The 24,138-nt window shown below is 61.9% G+C and overlaps 2 protein-coding genes across 3 annotated transcripts in view; both read right to left on the bottom strand.

Annotated features, from left to right (window-relative positions):
- Window positions 1-179: 179 nt before the first annotated feature.
- Window positions 180-13,604, bottom strand: PKP3 (plakophilin 3). Of its 2 annotated transcripts, XM_055722869.1 has the most exons (14): window positions 11,159-13,604; window positions 8,169-8,355; window positions 7,057-7,133; window positions 6,125-6,852; window positions 5,588-5,711; window positions 5,228-5,432; window positions 4,828-5,002; window positions 4,457-4,574; window positions 3,995-4,162; window positions 3,476-3,661; window positions 3,056-3,209; window positions 2,417-2,609; window positions 1,880-1,967; window positions 180-1,483 (listed from the first exon to the last, which is right to left on the bottom strand). In XM_055722869.1, exons 1-14 carry the CDS (start codon window positions 11,360-11,362, stop codon window positions 1,448-1,450), a joined length of 2,643 nt encoding a protein of 880 aa, XP_055578844.1. In that variant the 5' UTR covers window positions 11,363-13,604; the 3' UTR covers window positions 180-1,447. The 2 variants fall into 2 exon arrangements, with proteins under 2 accessions (XP_055578844.1, XP_055578843.1); XM_055722868.1 differs by having other exon boundaries at window positions 8,169-13,604.
- Window positions 13,605-13,830: 226 nt separating this feature from the next.
- Window positions 13,831-24,138, bottom strand: part of B4GALNT4 (beta-1,4-N-acetyl-galactosaminyltransferase 4) — a 30,786-nt gene continuing 20,478 nt past the window's right edge. The window contains exons 8-20 of the mRNA XM_055722867.1: window positions 23,834-23,912; window positions 22,063-22,129; window positions 20,344-20,487; window positions 19,986-20,095; window positions 19,549-19,649; window positions 19,087-19,169; window positions 17,085-18,354; window positions 16,601-16,908; window positions 16,186-16,339; window positions 15,748-15,820; window positions 15,500-15,653; window positions 14,996-15,122; window positions 13,831-14,785 (exon numbers count right to left, since the gene is read on the bottom strand). Of these exons, the coding sequence (XP_055578842.1) occupies window positions 14,671-14,785; window positions 14,996-15,122; window positions 15,500-15,653; window positions 15,748-15,820; window positions 16,186-16,339; window positions 16,601-16,908; window positions 17,085-18,354; window positions 19,087-19,169; window positions 19,549-19,649; window positions 19,986-20,095; window positions 20,344-20,487; window positions 22,063-22,129; window positions 23,834-23,912 (2,785 nt within the window). The 3' untranslated portion in view covers window positions 13,831-14,670. The remainder of the gene's footprint in view (window positions 14,786-14,995; window positions 15,123-15,499; window positions 15,654-15,747; window positions 15,821-16,185; window positions 16,340-16,600; window positions 16,909-17,084; window positions 18,355-19,086; window positions 19,170-19,548; window positions 19,650-19,985; window positions 20,096-20,343; window positions 20,488-22,062; window positions 22,130-23,833; window positions 23,913-24,138) is intronic.

The following is a 24,138-nucleotide window of genomic DNA, read 5'->3' as shown; positions in this document are numbered from 1 at the left end:
TGGCAGGTCTCTCCCCATGACACTGTACTGCGTCCCGTCCCTGTGATACATCCCATCCCCACCACACTGACTCAAGCAACACCCAGATGCAGCGAGCAGGGTGGCACCATGGGAGCATCCCGCAGAGTTCTCTGCTCTCCTCGCCTCCCACGTGCCGGCCAAGCACAGGGGCAAGCAGGCATCGTTCAAGGCCTTTATTTCAGGGGTACACAGGGCTCGAGGAGTTTGTACACGGATAGCTGGGCAGACAGATGCACCGTGACACCCCAGCCTGAACCGCGCTGGGTGCAGGGTCACCACACCAGCCCTGGATGTGGCCCCTCCCGGCAGCACTGCCCGGTCTCCCTCGCCCTCCCACCCCTGTACCTACTCTACCTCGTTTCCCAAATGGGGCGCGCAATGCTCCCCCAAGCGCAGGGTCTCCCCACTTACCCCAAACCTGCTGGCAGACCGAAGCCACCCCACAGCCCACCCGCGTGTCCCGGCCTAGCCGCCACCTCGGCAGGGAGAGCTTTGGACCCGCTGCCCCACCTGCACCAGCCGCGCCGGGCACCGAGGGCATCTCCCCACCCCGCGGGGAGACGCCGCCCGGCAAACACAAGCCGACTGGCCCTGCCCAAATCCTGCTTATGCAGCACCGGCCAGGCCCAGCCCTGAGCAGAGCAGCGGCAAGGAGCAGCAGCGGTGGCTCTGTCTGCACAGGAACAGTCCCCACAAGGTGGATGGATGGGGACAGCGTGGCTCAGAGATCCCCTGGCTTCTCGCAGCAAGGGCACCGGCAACCAAAGGCCAGACCCTCGTCCCTGGCAAAGGGGGGACTCAGCATCGCATTGCCGATGCTGCTTCCCAGCTCCTTACAGGCATGGTGCCACCCCATAAAAATCTGGGAGGCCACCTCAGACCTCCCATAACCCCCCCGAGCTACGCGAAGCCCCGTCCCCACCCAGCCAGGCCAGAGCGTGTGCAACCCATGCACACCCCACTGCAGCGTGGCGGCACCAGCACCCTCCCAGACCCTCGTGTGCCGCAATTTGGGGAGCTGGGGCCGGCTGTCCCCAGAAGCTCCCCCCAGAATTGCTTTGCAGGAGACTCCCCCAAGCCCCGCAGCTCCTACCCCCCTGCCAAGCCACAAGACAAGCTGAGCTTTGCAGCTGGCTCCCTGGGAGCGGGAAGGGTCCCCAGGGATGGAGGACCCTTGGGTGCCGTGGGGCATTCCCCTACTAACGAGGGTCCCAGTGGGGCCCCGCAGCAGAACCAAAAGCAGTGGCTGGGTTTCAGGCTGCAGCAGGAGGGAGGACAAGCGCCCCCCAGCTTGGGGAAGGGGGACCCAGCAGAGGGGGGAGGCATGAGGGATGCGACAGGGACTACGCTATGGAGCGGGGGTCCGAGCGAGGAGCATCCCGGCGGGGAGAGTCAGGGCCGGGCATCCAGCTCCCGGGGTTTGTCCTCACAGGCCGAGGAAGTCCTCCTTCCGGTACCCCTTCTGCAAGGAGACAGGCCACCCGTCACACAGGGCGGATGCCAGCACCATCACCCTTCCCGCCCAAGGACACCCCTGCCCACACCTCACTGGGCGGTGGGAACATGAATACAAACCTGCCCTGCTGTAGCACAGACAGGGCCATGCTGTCCCCACGCTGGGTACATGGCTGTCCCCACCCCACTGGTGCAGGTGCCATCACAGGGATAATGCTCTGGGGACATCCCCATTCTTTCAAGGTGGGGAGATGTGGAGCTGGGGCCCATCGTATGCCTGGAAGCACTGGGGTGGTATGGCTTTCCGGGGTGAAGCCCCTGGCCTTGACTCCCTTGGGATCCACCCTTGAGATCCATCCCAGCATCCCACCAGCTGGAGGAGGCACCAGAGGGTGGTACATACCATCTTGAAGTCCCGGTGGAGCTTGGTATATTGCCACATGTTGCCCAGGAGGCTGGCTGCTGCTCTAGAAGATTTCTCGTTGTCCGAGCTGGGACAGAGACAGGGTGCAATGAGCTTTGGGTACCACTGGACACAGGGGTGGTGTCCACCAGCCCAAGAATACCACCCCAGAAGAGCCCAGAGGAGCTGAGGACTTAGCACCGGTGAGAAGAGGCAGGAAACTAAAGGCTGGAGCCCACCACAGTGGGCAGGGTGGCAAGCACTTCTGGCAGGAGAGGTAAGAAGCACCCAGAGGGGAAGAAGGTGGCTGCAGGTCTGGGCAGCTCCATGTCCTGGGAGTGTCCTGAGAAGGTGCCAAAGGGCTGGAAGGTAGACATGAGGCCACTCTGAGCTGGTCTGGGGACTTGCAACACAAAACCTTGGGAAGGGAGACTGTGTGGGACCCTCTTCCACCTCAATGGACCAGGGGAGGAAGGGAAGAGCAGGAATGGACCCCAGGGCTGAGCTGGAACAGCAGAGCAGACAGGGAGCTCCCACCTGTCTCTTCTCTTTTTGATGTAGAAGAGCTTCCTGAGGCCATCAAAGTAGACAATGTCGCGGGCAGCCATGGGGCTCTCCACCACCAGGTTGTTGAGGACCGCAATGATGTTCACGATGACATCCGCAGGTGGTGCCTTGTCTCCAACACTCCCTGGCAGCTTCTCAATCAAGTGGCTGACCACCTTGGTTGCTGGTGGGCAAAGGTACTGCGTCAGGGCTGGTGGCCTGACCCAGGAGACACGCAGCAGCCTGGGGATGAACCTTGCAGCCTCCCAGGGGCAAGGAGGGGACAGAGGGTCCAGCCAAGGACCTGTGGGACAGCACTTCAAGCCCTTTGCTCTCTGGAGTCTCTGCTGAGACTCCTTGGCACCTGAGAGAGGAGTTGGAGGTGACAACAAAGCCAGGCGAGATGGTGGGGTCAGAGGCAGAGCACAACATGGAGGGAAGGGTGTTTGGTCACTGGGAATGGACCAGCCACCGCACGCTCAGCTGTGAGCAGGGATGCAGCAGGCAGGAAGCTGCTGAGACTTGACAGGAGGCCACTGGAGGCCAGACCAAGGAGGAAAAGGATGGAGGGGCATCTGCTGGGCTCCTCCCCACAGCGCCGGCCCTGCCCAGCCCTCCCCTAACACTCACACATCTCGTCCTTGTTGCGGGCATGGCGGGACAGGTTGCGGATGAGTCCTGTCAGGGAGCGCAGCTGGTGGTGGTCCGCGGTGCGAACGCGGTCCAGCACGGGGTTCAGGATGCGCTCCTGCTCCAGGGCCAGCCGGCTCAGCACGCCCGCCCACTGCCAAGATAAACACCCGCTTGGAGACTCCCACCGGGGATACACCGGCTGCCTCCTCCTCCTCCTGCCCAGCAGGGCCAGGTCAGGGTCACCCATGCCCAGGTAGTGAGTAGCATGATGGCCGTGTCTCCCACCCAGGAAAGGCTGGTACCAACCCACAGGAAGGCGTGTCCCCTCCCCGAGCATGGCTGGGACTGGCCAGGTGGTGGGGACAACCAGACAAGATGGGGCAAGCCACAGGGGACGTTCCCCTCCCCTGACCTCACCCTGCGGTCCCCGGCAGTGATGTTCTGCAGGGCACCCGAGGCCGCCTCCGTTGTGTGCTTGTTGAGCTCACAGCGCTGCAGCAGCCGGTTGTAGATGCCCACGATCTGGGGGTTCCAGAGCCACTCCATGCCCTTGGGGTCCTTGGAGACCTCCGTGAAGGTGACAATGTCTGCATTCAGGTAGTGCTGTGGGGATGGGAGTGTCACTGTTAGACTCAGGCCATGTCCCCTCTGCAGCAACCCTCACTGCTGGTGTCCCCTTTTCCTCGTGTGCCTGAGCTGGCGGGTCACCCCAGATACATCATGCTTCGTGGTGTGGCAAAATGGGGGTTCGGCACCCTGGATCACACCACAGACCTGATTCACCCTTCAATGAGATCACCTGCGTGTCCCACCCATCAGCCAAGGCTAGCGTCCACCTCCACCCCAGCGTCATCTCCACTGCCAGCTGCTTCCCAGTGCCAACCCCGCCCCAGGTGACATGGCTGTCACTGTGCCCACCACTTCCCAGCTGCTGACCTCTCGTGCTTTCTTGCTCTGCGGGCTGAAGCAGCCCACCAGCTCCCCTGTCACCATGCTGCTGTTGTTCCTCCTGTGACCTTCCAGACGCTGGAGGGAGGATGGGGGCATTTCGTCGTACAGGCGGTAGGAGAGGTTGCGCAGGACGCAGACAGCATTCTCCACGCTCTATGAGGGGGAGATGATAGGACACAATGGTGTCAGTCCTCCTGTCGCCTGCCAGGGCACCTCCAGCTGGCACGTTCCCTGGGGTGCAATCCCACAGGGCTCTGTGGCCAGTCACCCCAATGACACCAGCGATGCCCCGCTGTGCCCAGTAAGCCCAGATGGAGCTGGGCTGGTTTTCCCCCCATCACATCAAGACGCGTCTTTGCACCATGATGGTCAGGCAGCTGCCAGGAGGGAAGGAGCAGCACCTCATCTGAGGGCATCCGCACCCAGCACCCAGCTCCCAGGGCTCACCTTGTCCTCTGACTTGCCCACTTCCAGGGAGCTGTTCACATAGTGGATCATGGAGTCCACCAGCCCGTGGCACTCACGCATCTTCTGCCGAGTCTGCTGGCTGGCAGAGCTGAGATTCCTGCATGGGGAACGCGGGGCTGTCACAGTGAGAAGGGGTTTCCCCATGGCCACCCCCCTCCCACCGCTGGGCACCACCGCAGGGAGGGTGGCTGATACCTCTCCCATGGGTCTGGCCAGGCTTCGCCTTTGATGCACAAGTGCTGCGAGGGACAGGAACCCCAGAAATGAGCCCCAGAGACCTTGCTCCCTATGTATACGGCACAGATGGTGTCTCTTCCTTCACCCAAAACCATCCAGCCCACAAAAGGTACCTGAGGAAGCCTGTGGAGTTGTAGAAGATCTCCGCCTCCGAGGGGTTCTGCTGGATGACACCTGAGCCCCCCAGCCCAGAGAGAGGGACCAGCACCAGGTCTGTGAGCTGCTCCAGAGTGTCCCGGGCCAGACGATCCTTCAGGTTATCACTGGAGGAGAGATTCCACAGGATCCCTGCGTGGGGTAGATGGGGATCCTCAGTCCCAGGCATGGCTAGAGGGCACATCCACCCTGGCTCACCTCCCCAGGGGGCTCAAGCTGACCACCTGCAGCCAGGAGCAGCTGTGGGACAGCCATGAGACCATGAAGTGTCATCCCAGCTTTACTTATGGAGTGGGGGTACCATGTGCCACCCCCAGGGGAGGAGAACCCCTGCCCACCTCTGCCATCATCCCCAACCTGTGACGTTCTTGCGGAGCTCGTCATCGGGTTCCCGCAGCGTCCGCATGAGCTCGTAGATGCCATTCTCCTCCACCAGCGCCAGCTTGTTCTCGGTGTTGTCATAGATGAGGTTGCGCATGGCGCCCGTGGCATGGCGCTGCACCTCCTGGTTGGGGCTGTTGAACAGCTTCACCAGCTTGGGCATGGCCTGGAGGCTGCGGGCCTGGAAGGGGAGAGCCCAGCGGCACTGAGGCAGCCAGCCGCTCTCCCATTCAGCTCGGGGCTGAGGCTCCCTCCATCTCCTCCACCCTCCTTGGCGTGCCCCGCTATGGCAGAGAGGCTGGGGACAGACCCTCCTCCTTTGGCTCAGGTGCTCACCTGCTTCTTGGCATTGCCGTCGCTGTAGCATTTGTGCTGGAGGTAGGCAGCGCCCAGGACCTGCAGGTTGGGGTCGCTGGCTATCAGGTATTTCACTGCGGAGGGCAGGTCGATGTCATCAAACCTGGAAGCCATGAGCAGGTGAGGAAGAGCCCAAGGAGAGCATTCCACCAGGGTCCCCCACATCTGCACCCCACCACAGCTCACATCTTGGAAGAGACCTGTCAGCCCATCTCCTTCCCCACCACACTTTTGGAGCACGGGACTCCAGACTCAGCTAAACAAGCATCTTCCTACCCTTTGTGCCTCAGGACGTGTCCATAAGAGGAGCTAAGGCCACATGCAGGACACACTTGAAGGTCAACCCATGCTGTGGTCCATCACTACGTGGCCAAGTTGCGGCCATCATCTCACCCCTCCTCCTGCATGCCTTGCAGCAAGGTAATGCCAGGCAAGAGATGGAGAGTTTTGCCCTCAGCCAGCCAAGTAACTAAGGTGAGGACAAGGCGGTGCTGGACCAGCCCTACTGGCACTCACCCCCCTGACTGGTGGCTGAGCAGCGTGCTGTGCCCATTGTACATCTCCATGGTGCGCTGGTCCTGGAGGTGGTGGCTTGACTCAGCCAGGCTGCGCACAGAGGGAGCGCGGGAGCTGTGCTCCACCATCCCCATGTAGGAGCTCCCGATGCCTGCCTGCGAGGCTGCCTGGACGCTGCCGAAGGAGCCGGTGCTCAGCCGTGACCGGTTGTTGCTCTGGAAGCGCTGGAGCGTGCGCATGGCAGGCGCCCGGATGGTGCGGCTCTGGGTCACCTCACTGCCGTCCAGCCAGTCGGGGGTGGCCTTGGTGGCAGAGCCGGCACTCATCTGCCTCTCAAAGGTGTAGGAGCGGGTGAAGCCACCATTGCCTTGGCTTTTGTAGAGGGAACGGTGACCCACAGGGTCCAGCTGCTCTGAGATGACGCTATAACGGTCATCTGCAATGGCAGTGGGCTGGAGCGGCGCGTCAGCCAGCCGCAGGGAGTGCAGCGAGAGGGTGTCGAAGTTCTGCCGGGGCCGGTAGCTGCGCTCATGGAAAGAGTTGGGCCGTGGCGAGGTGTTGGTGGTCTGCGACATAGCGTAGCTGGTGCTATAGCCCCGACCCTTCACCAGGCCCCCATTGCTGATGGTCGCCATTCGCTTGTGTGGGGTGAGGTCCACTGCCGAGCGCGAGGACCAGCCACTGCCCTTCAGCGTGCCAAAATCCTTCTTGGCCAGCGGCTGATACAGCTGTGGGGGGAAAGTGTGGGGTTAGGGGGTGCCCGCAAGCCTGTCCCTCCATCCCTGCCATGGGGAGAGAAAAGGATGGAGCCAAGAGTCTCCTGTGACACAACCAAAGCTACAGCCAGTGTTAAGTCTCTGCCAGCATCCCCAGCTGCCACAATGATGGGCACTGGCACACAGTGGGGGACAAGCAACCCCCCCGGTACATACCGAGGCTTTGGGGTCCAAGCCATTGGTCTGGGAGCGGGAGCTGAAGGAGGAGCGCAAGGTAGAGCTGTACTGACCGCCTGCAGAATGGGGAATGGAGGTATTAACACAAGCATGGAGGATGCCAAAGAGGGGGTCTTGGGGACCAAAAATTCCACCTACTTCATCTCGGGGGGACCTGCTTCAGGAACCATGGCAGTGCCAGCAGTACCAAGGGGGACGAGGGTGTGGGAGGACACTGCCTTCACCTGCCTGCTGGCAACGGGGAGCAGGAGGCGGTGACAGTGCTGAGCGGTGGCCTCCCTGCCTTTCATCGTGCCCCGATGGCGAGGGGAGTAATTGCCACCTTGGCAGGGACGTGGCGGCTCAGCCCGGTCCCCTGTGCCGTAGCCGGATAGGCAGCTCCCTCCAAGCCAGCCCCAGCTCTGCCAGCCTGGGGACGGGAGCCCGGTGGGGACCTGGCCACCCCGCTGCACCACACACCACCCTCCCGCCTTGCCACCGCCCTGGGACTGCCGGCAGGGACGGGCAGGACGCCGCCAGCCCCGGCAGTGACAGGAGCATGAGTCACACCCGTGCTCGGGCCAGCCCTTGGGGTGCCAAGGTGTACGTGTGGGGTCTCTCCCCACTGCTGAGGTCCCCCAGCACTTTGGATCGGGGGGGCTCGGTGACGCCCGGTGCCAGTGCTGGGCGAAGCAGCAGGGCGGAGGCTGTGAGCGCAGACATTAAATGGAGGAGCTTGGAGCCCAGCCAGCGGCACTGCTCCAGGACTGGGGGGACACGGAGGGATCTGCCGGGGCGATAAAACCCCCCTTTACCCAGCTCAAAGCGAGCTGTGTGACCCCCCCCAGTGTGACACCCCACCCCACCCCCCAGGAGGCAGGTGGGGAAACTGAGGCACGAGCCCTGAGTGGGGTGAGGTAAGCCCACGCCGGGGCCGTGCCGCTGCCACCCCCAGCACCGGGTGGGGGGGCTCAGACAGGATGGGGGGCAACCTCCCCCAGCCCCAACCCAGGGCACGAGCCCAAGCCCGGTGCCAGCCGAGGAGTTCCCACAGCCCGTCCCACCACGTGTGCCCGGGGCGTGGGGTAGGGGGGGCTCTGGGGTTCTCTCACCTCTGGTGCCATCGCCGTGGTCAGGGGCCTCAGGGCGGGAGGCCGCTTGCCCCCTCAGCATCATGCGGATGCGGACCTGCTCCTGGACGCGGGCGCTGCGCAGGCGCTGGGCCTCGGCAGCCTCCCGGCTCCTGCTGTCCAGCTGCCGGTCCGAGGGCAAGGCCAGCGAGCAGACGCCGGCCTCGGGCTGCAGGGCGGACAGCAGGAAGGTGTTAGTCTCCTGCATGGCGGCGGCGCGGAGGCCAAGGCGAGCGAGGCCGCCCTGCGCAGGTGAGCGGCGGCGGCTTCCTCGAGCCGTAGGGAGGCGCCCGGCCCGCCCCGCCACGCCTCGGCGGGAAGGAGGGGGCACACCGGGCCCCCGGGTGGAGGCACCCAAGGGGCGACCTCGTGGGGACGAGGGCGCGAGGGAGGGGGATGCCCCGGGGGGGTCTGGGTGGTCATACTTGTGGCCCCCCGGCAGATCCCCACCACGGGCAGCCTCCCCCATGGACACCCAGGCCAGCCCCACCAGTGAGCCCCAGACTTACCCGTGACTAATCTGGAAAGCCCAGGAGCACCCCCCATGGCCCCGGCGGTGGGCCCCAGACCCCCATGTTGTCCCTCTAGCAAGCCCCAGACCCCCACATGGACTCCCCACTGACCCCCAGAGACCCACATCACCCTGCCAGTGAGCCCCAGACTCCCACCCTGTCCCTCCAAGGAGCCCAAGACTGCCAGGCAACCTCCCAGGAGAGCCCCAGACCCCCACATGGCCTCCCTGGAGACCCCCAGGCGAGCTCCTCAGCCAGCCCCGAACCCACACGTGGCCCCACCAGCAAGCCCCAGGCAGTGTCCCTAGAGAGCCCCAGATCCCCTCAGCCACCTCTGAGGAGAACCATGGACCCCCAGGCAGCCCCCCAGGCTGCCCACCACCATGGCCAGCAAAGCCCTCTGGCACGGGGAGGGGGCCAGCCTGCCAAAGGGCCAGAGCGGGGGCTAATTGGCAGTAATTACTGGCCGGCCCTCCCTGCTTTGCTTTTCAAATCAGCCGGGGAAGTAAAAAACAACAATAATAAAAAAAAAAAAAAAAAGGGGGGGGTGGCTCAGCGTCGGCAGGCCCGGCAGTGATGAACGCGGGGTGACTCAGCCGCTGCATCGCACAGGTACTAATTAGGCTCACCCCACCCGCTGAGCCACCCCGGCTGGCCCCGGCACAGCCAGGGTGGGGGACACTGCGTCCCCCCACCCCGAGCGCAGGGAACGGCTCCTGCGATAGCTACAGTGCGGCTTCAGGCAGCTGTCCCTGCACCCCCGCTCGCTGCGCTGCCCACTCCTGCGCAGAGTTGTGCCCGTTCTCAGCCACGCCGGGCATGGGGCCCTGCCCCGGCTCCTGGCCACAGGGCATTTGCCCGGTGGCTCTGGCACAGTGCGTCGGCCGCGGCTGGTGCTGGCTTTGGCCATTTGAAGGCGAGCATGGCAACGCAGCCGCGGTTCCGCAGCAAGCCATGGCTCAGCGCTTGGCGTCACCGCTCCGAACCCGCCTGGCGGAAGCATCACAGGCTTCGCCGGCCCAGGGCTTACAACACCCAGCTATGACAAGCTGGGACGACTTTTGTGCTTCATTAGGAGGGTGAAAAGGGCGGCTGTCCCCAAGGAATGTGCCGCCGTCAGCAGGAGCAGCGGCTGATGCCGGGGCGGAGTGGCAAGAGCTGCAGGCAAGTGTTTTGGGGTGACGGTCCCTACTTCGATGGCCTCCCCAAACCCCGGTGGGCTGCAAACTCCGGTGCCACCATCGCATCGTACCTGGGGACTGATGCGGGGGGGGATAGGACCCACCTCCCCAACTCGGCATGGGGAGTCTAAGGGATTTCACGGGTTTAGTGGGAGCCCACACTTGCTTATGGGTCACACCTGACCCTGTGGGGGTACAACACCCAGGCATAACCCCAATGGACCCCCCTCTTCTCCCACCTCAGCACCACCCACACAGGGAGCGTCGGCGGGTGCACCGAGTTTGGCAGAGCTCAGCGGGGCGCTCCCACCCCTCCGAGCCTGGATGAATCACGGGTTCCCCCCGGCAGCAGGCGGGGAGGGCGGTTCGCTCCCTGTGCAAGCCGGTGCTTGCCCGCCGTCCCCGTGCCAGGCACAGAGGGGCTTGGGGATGGCCCCGGGAGCCCCGAGAGCCCCTCCAGCCCCGGGAGCCGGCCCCGAGCCTGCTGGCAGCCGCTTTCCCCCAGGCTCTGCCTCCCTTCCGAGCCCCTGTCCCCCTGCTATGATGCTGCCCTGCAGCTTAAAGATGGAAACTGGGGGGGTCTTGAGGGGGGTTGTGCAGGTTTGAAGCCGAAACCACTGGCGATCCCCTCGTAAAATGGCTCGTTAATAGGGGAAAGCACTGGGTGGGAGCAGGGATGCGCTGGGATGCTAAAAAAGCAGCAAATTGGCACACACCTCTCCACATCTGGAGCAAAACTGAGGGGTTCCTGATGGGATCCAGCCATGGTCAGGGTGACACAGGTTAAATATACTCGGTCTGGGAGTCCCTAAAGTGGTCACTGACCTCCCAGCCTGGAGGCACCCATATCCCTCCCTCCGTGGGGTGACAGAGCCACATTCCCAGGGAGACCCTAGCTCCCAGGCACGCAGTATCCTCTCCCACCCCCTAAGCACTACTGGGTGCCTGTCCCCAAATCTGGGTCCCCAGGGAAGCCGGTGGCTGTCGATGCCATCGGCACTTGGAGCAGGGAGTGGCCAACACAGCACCACGCAGCCTGGCCACAGCGCACACGTGCCAAGAGCCACGCTGGGGAAACTGAGGCACGAGGAGAGGCAAACCCAAAAATGCCTCTTGGCCAAAGCTGGCCAGGAGCAGGCAGCTGCCAGACCCGGCATCCGTGCTGCCCCGTTCCACCCGCTGTGTGGGGACTGGCGACTGGGTGGGCACCACCAGCTTTCCAAGGGGACCCACACTGGGGACAGCCACGCTGATGGGTGGGGGACCGGCCGGCACATACCTTGTTGGGTGGCCCCGGCGGGCCATTGCCCTGCAGCATCCTCCCAGGCAGGCAGGTGCACCCCCGGGTGCCGCACGGGTGCCGGGCGCCCCGGCACAGGGTGGGCGATGCTGTCTGTGGCGGGGCCAGTGCAGCAGGCGTGGGGCCGTGGCGGGGCCCGCCCCGGGAGCTTACCCAACCAGTCTCTTTGCCGTTGTTTTGCATGTGCGCTCAAAACCCGCTCGCCTTGCAGCCAAGTTTGTGCTTTTGGGGCTTGTGGCAGCTCCACAAAAAGCCTCAGTACAGCTGAGATGCTGGTGAGGGGTCCAGGGGTCCCAACTGCTCCATCCTGGGCAGCGGAGCCATGTCGTGGGCACCTTCATGATGCTCCAAAAAGTCACTGTTGGTCCCTACCACTGCAGCCATGGTCCAGCATGTCCTTTCCACTGCATCCCCTTGAATCCCCCCAGCACGGGACACCCATGGGTGCAACATGGAGGGGTTTGTGGCTGCCAAAAGAAGGTGGAGGGGAGGCAGAGCTGGCAGGGGGGCACAGTTTTTGGGATAGAGGGGGCTCCCCTGGGGGTTCACAGGGAGCGTGTTTGTGTGCGTGGGATGGAGCAGGAGCCCTTTGAAGCCAGATAAGCTGAGAGGGAGCGTTTGAAACGGGCCAAACCAGTTTGGGGGCCATCGCTTCTACCAGCATTGGAACCCAGGCTCCATGCCGCACCCAGCACTTGCTGGGGGCTGCTGATAGGTGACCCCCAGGGCAAAGCCCAGTATAGGGCAGGAGGCTGCCCAGGACCCTCCACCCAGCCACTGCTGTCACATTTGGCCCGTTCTCAGACTGGAGGTGTTGGGAAGGCTCCCCCTTGCCCTCCACTGACCCCTCGCTCAGCCCCATGGCCAGGGCAGCCCTGTAGCGAGGCGGCACTGGGCTAGTGTCTGCCTCCGCTGCCCCGAACAAGCCCCAACACCTTTGCAGCATCCCCTGGGGCCAGGGCAAGCTGCCAGGCCAGCACCTTGCACCAGCCCTGGGGCTGCTCCTCTAAAAGTGGGTACCTGCCTGCACCCTGCTGTCACTTAGGGCTCCAACGCCTGGCTAGGGAGAGGTTCCTTTTGGTCCCCGTTACCACAGCTCAGCCATTGCCAGAGCAAGAAAACCCTCTGGTGTTTTGCTGCTGGCCCTACCCCAAGCAGATACCATCAGCTGGCTCTAAATCATCCCCAGCAGGGCTGGACCAGTGTCCCCAGTGGGGATGGCGCTGGTGGCACCAGTCCCTTCCAGCAGCAGCAGCAGCTCTAGATTTGGCTGAACCTGGTGCCTGCCCCGATGCCGGTGGCTTTGTGAGCTCTCCTGGCTGGGAAGCTGCTGGAAAAGTTGTGCCTAAGGAAAAGCGGCTTTTGGGATCCCGCTGCTGGCCCCAGGGGACCGCAGGGCCACCCGCCCTGCCCGGCACTTCTCAGCCCACGGGCCAAGTCCCAGCGCAGCGGGCAGAGCCCTTGCCCACAACAAAGCACTTCCAAAGTGCTGGAAAAAGCAGGCAGCAGGGCAAGGAGAGGAGCCTGTGAGTGCTGGCATGGAGAGAAAAACCTGCTGCCTTCCGAGGCTGTCCCCTCCCGACAAATCTTGGGGCCAGAAGTACTGGAAAAGCCCCCCGGAGTCCCGGACTGTGGCTGTTCTCTGATGGCAAGGAGGTTGCTGAGCCCACCACCTCCATCCCCACCTCAAAACTCAACGGATGCTCAGACAGAGCCCGGAGGATGCGGGTGGGGAATAAAACACTTAGGGGGGAAACTCCGGGGCTATTTCAGCTCTTCCAGAGGTGCTCACAGTTGTTGAAAGCTCACGGTGGAGGGCAGCAAGGATGTGGTGGTTGCAGCCCAGGGATTTGCCAGGACAGAGTGACCCAGGTGAGGAGCAGAAGGAGCTCGTGGCAGCCAGGCCTGAGGCAAAGCGGGTTTGCTGGAGCCCACGAGGCGCTGCGTGCAGCTGGGCATGTCCATGTGCAAGAGGAAAAGGCGAGCGAAGAGCTCGAGCACGGGCAGGCATGGACGTCCTGTGAACAAGCGTGCAAGGGCATGCGGAGCAGCTTGTGGCTCTCCCCGCAGCTCTCCAGCCCCGGGGGCACTGGGGTGAGCCCCCCGTGCAGTGTGTGGGGTGCAAGCAGCTGCCCGGGTGGAGCCCAGGTGTGGGGCAGAGGCTCAGCAACCTCCCTGCAAGCCCGGGCATGCGTCCAGACACCAAAACACGGCTGCTGCCTCCTCCTCCTCCTCACTGCACCGAACAGCAAAGGAACCCCTTGCGATGCCACTGCTGCCCGCTCCTACCAAAGAGAGTGGATCCTTACTCCATACCATCCTCCTCCTCCTGCTCGGTCCCAATGGGAGCTCTTCCTGGGAGTTTCTGACCTTTCCTCCCAGTGCCAGCCAGGCTCACTTCCACCAGCGAGCTCCCTGCGAGTGCAGGGCCAGGCGAGTGCAGGTCGGGGCTTCCTGAGCCCTCCTGGGTGTTACAAACGACAGTGGTGATTTCGAGCAGGCAAAAGTGTCCTCCCAGCCTGCACAGCCACCCACCACTGCGAGGGGGCTTGGAGGGGCAAGGGACAGAGGCTAGTGTGGCTTCTCATGCCCTGCGCCGAGCTGGGGGCTGCATCCCTGCCAAGACATGAGTGTCATGGAGGGGAAGGAAATCCCAGCCAAGACATTGATTTTATTTTTTCAGAATAAAAAAAAAACCCAAAACAGACAAAACTTCCTGAAAACAGCTTCCTACCTCATAATTTCACAGAAATTAGCTTGGAAACATCATTTGCTCTCCCCGTGCTCCCGTACCTGCTTTGGGCTCTGCTCTTTTCCCATCCCAGCGCAGCCCCCCTGGGCACAGGCAATGCCAGCCCATCATGCCAAGGGGCTCTGCCCCCCTCCCCGTACAGCCACAGCGGCGTGTCTGTACCCGTCTTCCCCTCCACGGAGGCTCCACAGGTCCCAGGGAGGAGCAGGAGGGTTTGGGCAGCCCCAGCAGGCTCGTACCCCTCATGCACTTCTCTGGGTACCAGTACCCCCCAAAAAAAGCTCAGCTCTCCAGCCTGACACAGGGACAAAGTGCTGGGCATTTTTGGGGGGAGGCAACCCAGCAAGGGGGCTGCAGGGTGAGTGCCAGCTGTGAGCTTGGGTACCACTTTTCTGCCTCGGCATCACCAAGCCTGGCACGGCCCCCAGGGACCCACCAGCTCCGGGGATCAGCCCAGAGGCTTTACCCCTCCTGACAGCAGGATCCCCATATTGTCCCGGCACTAATGAGTTAATAAATTCATTTCTGACTAAGAAATTAGACCCTTAAGAAAAAAATCACCACCCACTTTCACCCTCCCCGCTCCCCCCCCTCCCCAAAATATCCACGGTTTGTTTACGGGTGCCCTCCGTGCCAGCATCAAAGTGTGTTGGCAGAGGTCGGGGACAACCGGGCGCTGGCGGTGGTCTGCCTCCGGCGGGCACAGGGGGGTCAGTGGCTTCAGGCCAGGCTCGGGGCACTAGTCCTTGGGTGGCTTCTTGCTGCGGGCGTTCCACATGCCACGCTTGGAGTGGTAGTAATGGTAAAAGTTCCTGAGACGCAAGCGCTCCACCTCCAGCCCGCTCTGAAGGACCCTGCAGCCGGACAGGGGGGCAGCCTCAGGGGAGGGAGGGGACGGACACGGCCCCCCTTCAAGGAGGGCTTTGCCCCTTCGCCACCATGTCACCCCAGCCTTTAGCCAGCTCGATGGAGGGGACAGTGGGTTTCCCAGGGGATGTGCCCAAATCCACATGGCCAGCCCTGCCTTGAGGGGGTCAGGGGGCTGCCAGGACCCCCAGCCTCACCTGTCCAGGAGCTCCCAGTCCTCCCCGCCCCAGCGGTCTCTGAACTCCTCTGTGTTCATCCCTCCCACGCGGTCAAAGTCCGACTTGTAGATGCCAAAGAGGCCAAAGCCATTCACCTCCCAGTAGCCTGGAGGGGGGAGAGCAATGAGGCGAGGGGTGTGGGGGACACCCAAATCCCCAGGCCATCACCTCTGTGCTCTCCTCACTACCTGGGAGCCACAGGAACGCCCGTCCCAAGCCCTCTTCCCACCACAGCTCCGTCCCCATCACTGCCACCTCCCATGGGGGTGGCACCAGGGGACAGCCCAGTTTCGGGGGGCATCGCACCCAGTGCGCCTCAAGCACCCTTGGGCTTGAATCCCATCTTGCCAAAGCAAAACAAACCCATGCTCCCTGCACATGCAAGCCAGGCTGCAACCCAAACCCGGCGCCGTGGCTCTCCTTAGGCAGGCAGGGGACATTTTCCAGCTGGAAAAGCATCACGGCAGAGGGGACCCCGCTCACCGTTGGGCTCCCGCGGGGAGCTGCCACAGCTCAGCCTCATGACGATGGGCGCATAGGCCAGCTTCCCCTCCACGCAGTGCTTCCGGATGCTGTCCAGGATATTGGGGGGGAAATGGATGTGCAGGTCGCAGAGGAACACGATGCTGTGCCCATCCTATGGGAGAGGGCAGACACAAGCGAGAGGATCAGGGCAAAACAGCTCCGGGAGAGAAGCCAAGGCAGGAGCTGGTTTCTCTCCCCTGGCTCACCTCGACCGTGTCCACACCAGCCTGCAGCCCGGCCGAGCGCTCGAAGTTCCCCGTGCGCCGCAGGTACTGGTAGCTGAGAGAGGACAGGGCAGTTAGTGCTGGTGACCAAACGGGACACAGCCAAGATGGGGACAAGGACCACGAGGTAGGAGAGGAGACCACCTCAGGAAGGGGGTCAGGTGCCTACAACTCATGCCAAGGGTCCCCCCATGGAGGCAGAGGTGGTATTTGCATCCCTGACTCCTCCACATGGAAAACAAGTTTAAACCCCAAAAAAGGAGGAGGCAGCAAGGGGCAGTGAAGCCAAGACCCATGGTGGGCTGGGGAAGGAGCAGCAGGTTGTGGGAGCACTGCCAGGATGGTCTGTCCCACCACAAGGAGCCCTGCAGACCCCACGGGGAGCAGGATGGGACCCAGAGCTCATGGCAGGGGGCTTACCGGGGCAGCTGGGCATCCCGCAGGGCCTTCTCAACGTCCATGTCGTCGCTGTCAAAGTCCACCAGGATGACATTGAAGTTGGCGTCCTTCGTAGCCCCGTACAGGTGAGCCATGTCCGAGATGAACTGCTGGACCCAGCGGGCTTGGTTCTTCACTGCCAGACACAGCCACAAACGTCCCTCAGGCTCTCCATGGCGCTCCCAGGAGCACCCCCTTCCCCAACCAAACCAACACCCCTTCCGATGAGAAGCGATAACTTCAGCATCTCATGAGAAGCGATAATAACCTCATCCCCCTCGGGCCAGCCTGAAGGATGCAACCTGAGAGCAAAGTGGTTGCCTTTCTCCTGCCGCAGGATGCTGGGGGCAGAGAGAACAGCAGAGACCCTGGAGAGGCACGTCCTGGTGTCACCTACCGGGTACCACGAAGTGCACCATGACATCCTGCTTCCAGCTGAGCCGCAGGGGCCGGCACAGGACAGGTTTTCCATAGAGGATGCTCCAGGTGCTCGGCTGGGGCTCGGTGGCCCCCAGAGCCAGCCCTTCCGGGTTGGCCTCAGCGCTGTCGTCCTGCTTGCCCTGGTGCAAAAGGACATAGACATACTCGGAGAGCCGCACCGTCCGCTGGCCCCGCTCCGCCAGCTCCAGCTCCAGCAGGTAGCGGTTCCCCCGGGCCGTGTCCCGACGCTTCTCCACGTTGACAATCCTCAGGAGGGTGTAGATGCTATGGGGAAAGCAGAAGCACTTGAAAGCACCATCACCATGAGCTCTGCTCCCCACAGCTCCCTTGCTTGAAGGGTTGGCCTGAACCCACCATCGAGCTCACCCGGCCCCAAGGAGCCAAGCGGGGTGAAGGCACATTCTCCCCAGCCTCCCACCCGCGCCCCACTCCCTCCCTACCCTCCATTCTTCTCATTGAGCTTCTCCATGTACTGCGCCACCACATCGACGACCTCGCTCTCGCTCAGCTGCAGGTTGCCCGACACGTTGCAGCGCAGGTCGTTCCAGTCGGAGCGCAGGAGCTCAAAGTCCACCGAGCTAACGCTGAATGTCCTCTGCCAGTTGATGGAGTCCTCCAGCCAGCTCTGATGCAGCTCGCCGGTCTCATAGCTGTAGTCTGACACCTCTTCTTCCTCCTCCTCCTCTTCCTCCTGGCCCTTTCCCTCCTCCTGCTGAGATGTCGTTGTTTCTGACATCTTCAGAAAGGATGTCACCCGCATCCCCTCTGAGCGGGCCACCTCGGAGGAGTTGTAATTGGTGGTGGCTGCTGTCCTGCCCGGGGCAGGGGTCGTGTCCTCATGGGTCTCCCTACTGAAGAGGCCCTCGGTCCCCAGGGCGAGGAGGCTGGGCAGCGCTCGCTGCTCGGTCCCCAGCTTGGGCAGCCGCTCCCACCTCCTGCCACCCACACGGGCACTCCTCCGCCTGGCAGGGTCCCTCTCCTTGGAGATGTTGCTCAGGAGCCAGGGGGTCCGATGGCCAGGAACAGCGTGGAGCTTGCTGGAGGCAATGGGATGCTTCTGAGGGGTCCTGGAGTGAAGATGGACTTTCTTCAGGGCCTTTGGGTAAAGAAAGATGCCGGGAAAGGCCGGCTCCTGGGCTGGGGCTTTGCGCTTCCCTGGCTGCAGCCTGGTCACGTAGACCTTCTCCTGGGTTTTCTGGGGCTTTTTGTCCTCCCTGGGTGTTGCAGGCTTGCTGGGACCCAGCGTTTTGGCTTTGCCACCAAAGACGGGAACCGAGAGGTGGGGTTGGAGGCTCAGGGCCCCAGCATGCTTTGAAGATGCCAGCAGCCCCAGCGCATTCTCCTCGCCTTCGCTGGGATCCTGGGGTAACCAACTGAGCATCCGCCCACGGACCTGCTCCGGCACAGGGCCCACGTCCTTCTCGCTGTGGAGGTCCTCAAGGATGGCTGCCGGGCTGGCGCTGGCCTGGTGGGATGTGCTCCATCTCCCCAGCTGCCCAGGCATGCCCACCTCATCCAGGGCCTGACCCTGCTTGCGGTGAAAGCTGTAATAGTCCAGGTTGTCTCCATAATCCTCGGTGACCGGCGGGGTCTCCTTCCCTTTGGCTCTGGGTACCGGCCCAAAGCTCTTCTCCTTGGCTTCAGGAGGTGGGTCTGTGGGCTCAGGGCTGTCCACTCCTTCCTCCTCCTCCTCATCATCCTCGAGGAAATCTAGGGAGTAAAGGCAGAGATAAATATCCTGAGGGTCCCAGCCGCTCGGCACAGCCCCCTGCAGCATGCTGGCCCAAAACAAAGTGGCAAAACTTGTCTCCAGCAAGAGATCAACCTGCAACAGCTGCTGGGTGAGGGAGGCTGAGGGCTGGTGGGCACTGAGCCATGCTCACCAGGGCTGGCAGCTCCAGGCTCTGCCCACTAACCCCTCCAAACCTTGGCCATAGCTCAGCACTGCTCTTATTTCATCCAGGAACAAGCCTAGCCTGCCAGGGCTTCGCCAAGCCACAAACCGACAGCGAGCCACGCTCTGAACAACATGGCTCCTGCGGGTCCCCGTCAGCATCCCCAGGCTCTGTGGACATCCCAGACTCCACACCAAGTCAAGTCATATCCTGCTGCCTGCTGACCAGGCCAGCCCAGGAGATGCGGGTACACAGCTTGAAGAAGCCAGGAGGGTGAACCCCAGCCCTAGCATCCCCCACCCCATATCCCGCAGCGCTTTGTGGCTAAGCCAAGTGGGATGCGTGACCATGGAGCACGTGGGACTGCTCGGAGGCGAGCTGCTCCATGCAGCCCTGCCCTCCTTGAACCCAGCATCACTGGAGGCATCCCGATGAGCTGCATCTCCTCGTGGATGGGCTGGTGGATGAGGATGCCGGGTGCTCAGCCCTGTGCTGAGCTGCTGAGGGATGCCCAAAAAGCTGCTGGCGGGGAGCTAGCAGCACTCACTGTCTGGGTTGAGGAAGAGAAATGCTCGCTGGCGTGGATCCTCCTCCTCTTCATCCATCTTCATGTACTTATAAAAACCAAACCTGGGAAACAGAAAGATGATGTCCCGGAGATAAGGGAGGAGTGTACACGTGAAGGGACGTGCTCGCACACACGCAAGCCCATGCAGGGAGGAACATCCCCACCTGCAGTGCAGGTGCCCAGGCACAGCCTGGCTCCGAAGGGAGCTGGGATCCCCAAAATCCAGGAGCACTGCCAGGTCTCAAGCTGCTACGTGCCTGAGAGATGGGGAAAGAGCCAGCCTAGAGGTGGCCCTTCCAGTAGGGATGGAGCCTGGGGGACACACAGCTGAGGATGCATCATCTCAGTGCCGTTTCCCCAGCTCTTTGAGTGCCCTCTTGACATCAGCCCCCTCCTACCCCTCCATGTAGCACCCCCAAACACCAGCCCCACAACACTTACTTCTCCAGGTAGAGGGGGGACTCCCTGTAGAAGCACTTGTTATCTGTCTCCATGTGAGTGAGGCGCGTGAAGTCATTGGGGTACACGAACGAGAGGTAGACCTGGGGAGATGACCACGCTGCCATCACCCTGGCACAGAGCAGGCTCACTCTGAGGAATCGGGGACCAGCAGGGCTAGGAGCCAGGGACCTGAGGCCAACAGTGCGGCCCCACAACAGCAAGGTGACCCTGAGCACCTCAAACACCCCGTGGGACTTTTAACTCAAACCCTTTCAGGTCAAGGCGGGGAAGCTCAGCCTGATCCTCCAGCAAGGGACATTTCTCCTGGATCCTTAACCAAGTGGAAGCATCCCTGCCCTGGGGTGGGGGCAAAGCACTTGGCTTTGCTGTGTCTCCCATGGGAGCGTGACCCTGTCACATCGTGGGGAGACACTTACAAATTGCAGGCCCTGGTAGCGGGCGATGGGGAAGTCCTTCACCACGTAGGTGGGGCTGTAGGCACAGGGCACCAGCACGTTCTCCACTCGAGAGGCCTCAATCGCAGGGGCTGAAGAGAAGTAGCCATGGCTCAGCCCCAAGCCATCCCCTACCACCCCTTAGCCCAGCCCATGTTACAGTTTGTAGCACAAACCATCCCAGCGTGCCCCCCTACAGACCCCAGCAGAGATGCCCTCCACCCAGGAGATGGGCAGAAGGTAGGAGGGATGCCCTTGGTGCCTGTGGCAGCCAGATCCTGCCTTCTTCCTCACTCAGAACCCCACACAGACCTGCAAGGATCTGATCCCAGCCACTTACTGAGGAAGAAGGTGTCCCTGGGGTCAGACTTCAGCATGTCAGCCCCGTGCTCGTCTTGCTGCGCCTGCCAGAGGTAGCTCCCGCTGTAGCTGGCCAAGGTCTGTGGGATGTGCTCCACGTGGTTCATCTTCAGGGACGATTCGTCTGAAGAAGGCAAAGACAGCAGCTGAACCCCACAGGCACCCATGTACAGAGCTTTGTCCCAGAAGCATCCTCTCCAAGGTGACACTTCCCGATCTCTCCATCCATCCCTCCCACCAAGAGGGCTCAGAGGATTGTGGATTCCTCCTGCTCCCAGGGGAACGAGGGGAGCCAATGTGTTTGCACAAGGGCAAACCCAGCTCCTCCAGCCCCTTCATGTGCTTGCAGACACCATGACTAATCAGCCTAATGATTATTGCCATCAACTAAGAGCACAGAGAGGACAAGGGTACAGCTGATCTCAGCCAGGCAGCCTGGCTCCGATTACAGCATCACTCATCACCCTCAAGACAAGGGGTGAGAAGCTCAGCTCAGGGGGTTTACCTCCCAAGGACACAGGGATTAAACCCTGAATGTCCTTCCCAGTAGAGGTGCCGGTAAATGCAACATGAGCTGGTTTTGCCTCCTATTCAGGGATGAGGATGGCATGTCATCCTTGGCTATCAACCAGCCCCCAGACCTCCCCAGGGGAGGTCACCTTGCTCTGGTCATCTTGGCTGTGCTCAGAGCTGTCTGCTCCGAGCACCCAGGGGTGCTCCCTTCCCAGGCAGCCCTGCCTGCTGCAGAGCCCTGGGGAAGCACGCAGGTCCTGAAACAAGCAGGAACTCCCTTCCCAAGCCCCAAATTCTTCTACTTGCAGCAGGGAAAGGCTCCCCAAATGCATCTGTGCAGCTGGCTGAGGTTGGGCTGCAACCCCTGCAAAAGCCCGGAGAAACAGAAGGAAGGAGGATGCTCTGCGTGCATCCCCCACGACACGGGGATGGGCTCCCCACAAGTGACATGGCTTTACCCCAGGATGCTGCTGGGGTCTGAGGAGCCGGGAAGTGGGAAAGAGAAGCAGAAATAGCCGGCACTGATGGATAGTGGTTGGGGGGGGGTGCAGTTTATCTGCACATCGTGCATCTCATGGGCACCTGCATCAATGCCAGCAACACCCCTCCATCCCTCTTCTCCTCATTGATTCCCGCCTGTTGCCTGTCGCCTCCTGCCTTATCGACACCTTCCAGGGCATGTTTGATGACCAGTCCTCCAGCATATTGAGCACTGGGGCAGGACCCATCTATCAAGCCCTTTCTTGCTGCCAGGGAAGGGGCAGGAAGCAGAAGATCTATAGATTTAATTAAACCTTGCACCATCCATCCCTGCTTACACGACAGCTCCTCATAACTCAGGGCCAGGCCAGGGAGCCAGCCCTCCGTGGTCTCATTAGCAGGGATGAGGCTGGAGCACCAGCAGAGTTGTGCTTCCGTGGCACGTCACCTCTGCATCCCATTTTTAGGAGGGTTGCAGCACACTCCCAGCATCACCCCTACCCACCGCAGCCCCTTGCCTCCTTCCTTCCACCCAAGCAGCAGCTCGGGGGGGGTGAAAGGCTGAGATCTTCCCCCAGGATCTGATTTCCCAGGATCTGGTTTGCTTCCCAGGCTCTGGTGCTGTCTCTCCCCAGCTGCGCCAGCACGTACAGCCCCCTCGAGAGCTTGCTTGCCGTGGCTGCGGGCGGACACGTGTGGTCCTTACCTGTGTACAGAGAGATGTAGGAGGAGTCAATCACTTCGAACTTCAAGCTGGGGAGGAAAACTCGCCACTAGGAAAAAATAAAAGGAGATGGAGAATGAGTGGGAGGGTGGCAGGGGTTCAGGGTGCGCTGGCCAACCCCAGGCACCCTCGGATGGGTCCTCTCCTGTCCTCAGCTCCCAGAAGCTTGCCTGCACGGATCCCAGCCCCGACCCTGCAGGAGAGGAACAAGGGAGAGGACTGGTGGTGCCCCAGCACAGACCCGGTCCCACCTCCTGCCTTTATCCAAGGTGATTTGGGATCAGAAGGCATCCCCTGGTGGTCAGGGAGAGGGAGGCTGCTGGAGGTGGGACACAGGCTCATGCTGCTTCCCCCTTGGGTCTGCAACACGGCCATCCATGGCCGTGGTCCTTCTGGGCCAGGCAGGCCAGACCCAGCCCTGCATCATCATCATCATCAGTAACATCACAGGAGGCAGCACAGCCACGCGTCCTGCCTCGCAGGGGAGGGACGATGCCGGGGCACAGAGCAGTTTCTCCCTGCAACCCCCTTCAACCTCAGGGCACGGAGCAGGGAGACCACGGCAGCCAGCAAGGACCTTAGCCAAAGTGCCTCACTCCGCTGCCGGCTGCTGCCTGAATGCACATTAAAAGCAGAGGTTGCTTAAGAGGGTCTTAATAGCTGCCTTCGTGCATTTTAAAAGCATGCCTTGAACCTTTGTCCAGGCAAGCCCTTAAATACCTACAGGGAGAGACGCGTTAGGGTCCTGCCTTTTTTGTTGTTTCTTTCTGAACATCTGAAAGGTTTCCCTCCCTCCAGCGAAAAAATGTCTCCCCCATCTATTTGTTTTTCACAGCAGAAATGCAGATCTTATCAGGATGGAGGAGATGGAGCCCTAGGAGGGCGAGGCTGAGCGATGTGGAAGAGAGCACCAGCAAGGAAGGGGTGTTGTCGGCCTCCCTGATGCTTTGCTGGCACCAGTTTGACTCCAGTGATTAATGACTGCTTGGGAGAAAGGAAACCTTTGCTAACACGCCAGCATCTTCCCCTCCCAAAGACAGCCCGAGCTCCTGACACACACGCTCCAGGCTCTGCCAGGGTTGTGCAGCCAAGGCAGACAAGTTCAGATTTGAAATTCACAGTATCTCAAAGAGGGAAAACAAAAAAAGGGGTGCACTCCATCACCTTGGCCACCTCTCCCCCCACTGACCCCGGGATGCAAGGTGGGCGCCACTCACAGATGGTGTCCTGGGACCTGGCTGCTCTGATATTACATGCTCCAGGTTCTCCTTGCCCATGGCAATGGGCTCCTGCAAGAAGAAGCCCACAGGGGGCCTTTCCCCCTCTGCCAGCCCTTCTTCAGAAGGCCAAGGAGAAGGGATGAGACCAGCCACACAGAACCGGGTGCCCCATCACCACTGGAGCCTGGAGCGGAGGGGCTGCTCAGTCAGCATCCACTGCGGGAGCACAGGGGAGGGACAGCAGGGCCGTTAGTTCCCCAAAGGCCATCGCACGGAAGGCCTGGATGAGCATGGAGAAAAGCAGCCTGCACCAGGCACCCTCAGCAGGAATGGCCCAGGGAGATGGGCCCCGGCTTCGCTGGAGCAACGCTGACTCGTCCCCTCTGCGGACCGAGTCGCTGGCAGCCACGGGAGGGGGAAATCATGGCTTTGCTCCAGAATAAAGCGTTCTAACATGCATCGGGAAAAGCCCTGCTGCCAGCTCTTGACAGGGCAAGCCTTGAAAGCAGCACGGCATGGGGGCATTTACTCACACCAACTTCCACGTGGTCTGAACCTCGGTCGTCTTGTTTGTGGAGCAGCTCGAAGTAGTAGCGCCTGGAGGACATGAGGCTGTGCGAGAGGGGAAGGCGCCAGTCAGAAACCACTGCGGAGCTGACAGCTACCAGTGCCAGGGTGACGGGTGCTTCCCTGCTAGAGGAGCCATCCCAGGAAATCCTCTCTGTCTTGCTGACATGTGGCTAAACCTTCCTGGGGCAAGGGGACTGGCAGCGTGATGTGGGTATCTGCTCCCCCATCCCACTGCTGAGAAGCTTCACAAGAGCGGGGGGAATCCCCA

Source organism: Falco cherrug, chromosome 10, assembly GCF_023634085.1.
Source record: "Falco cherrug isolate bFalChe1 chromosome 10, bFalChe1.pri, whole genome shotgun sequence".
NCBI classification, from domain to species: Eukaryota; Metazoa; Chordata; class Aves; order Falconiformes; family Falconidae; genus Falco; species Falco cherrug.
The sequence above is the reverse complement of the archived record's forward strand: the minus strand, read 5'-3'. Positions and strand labels throughout refer to the sequence as shown.

Coding starts and splice junctions, on each gene's coding strand:
- PKP3 (XM_055722868.1), bottom strand. CDS start 8,655: ATGGGGGAGGCTGCCCGTGGTGGGGATCTGCCGGGGGGCCACAAGTAT. Junction 7,134..8,168: donor CCACGGCGATGGCACCAGAG/GTGAGAGAACCC, acceptor CCCATTCTGCAG/GCGGTCAGTACAGCTCTACC. Junction 4,163..4,456: donor TGGGCAAGTCAGAGGACAAG/GTGAGCCCTGGG, acceptor TCCCCCTCATAG/AGCGTGGAGAATGCTGTCTG.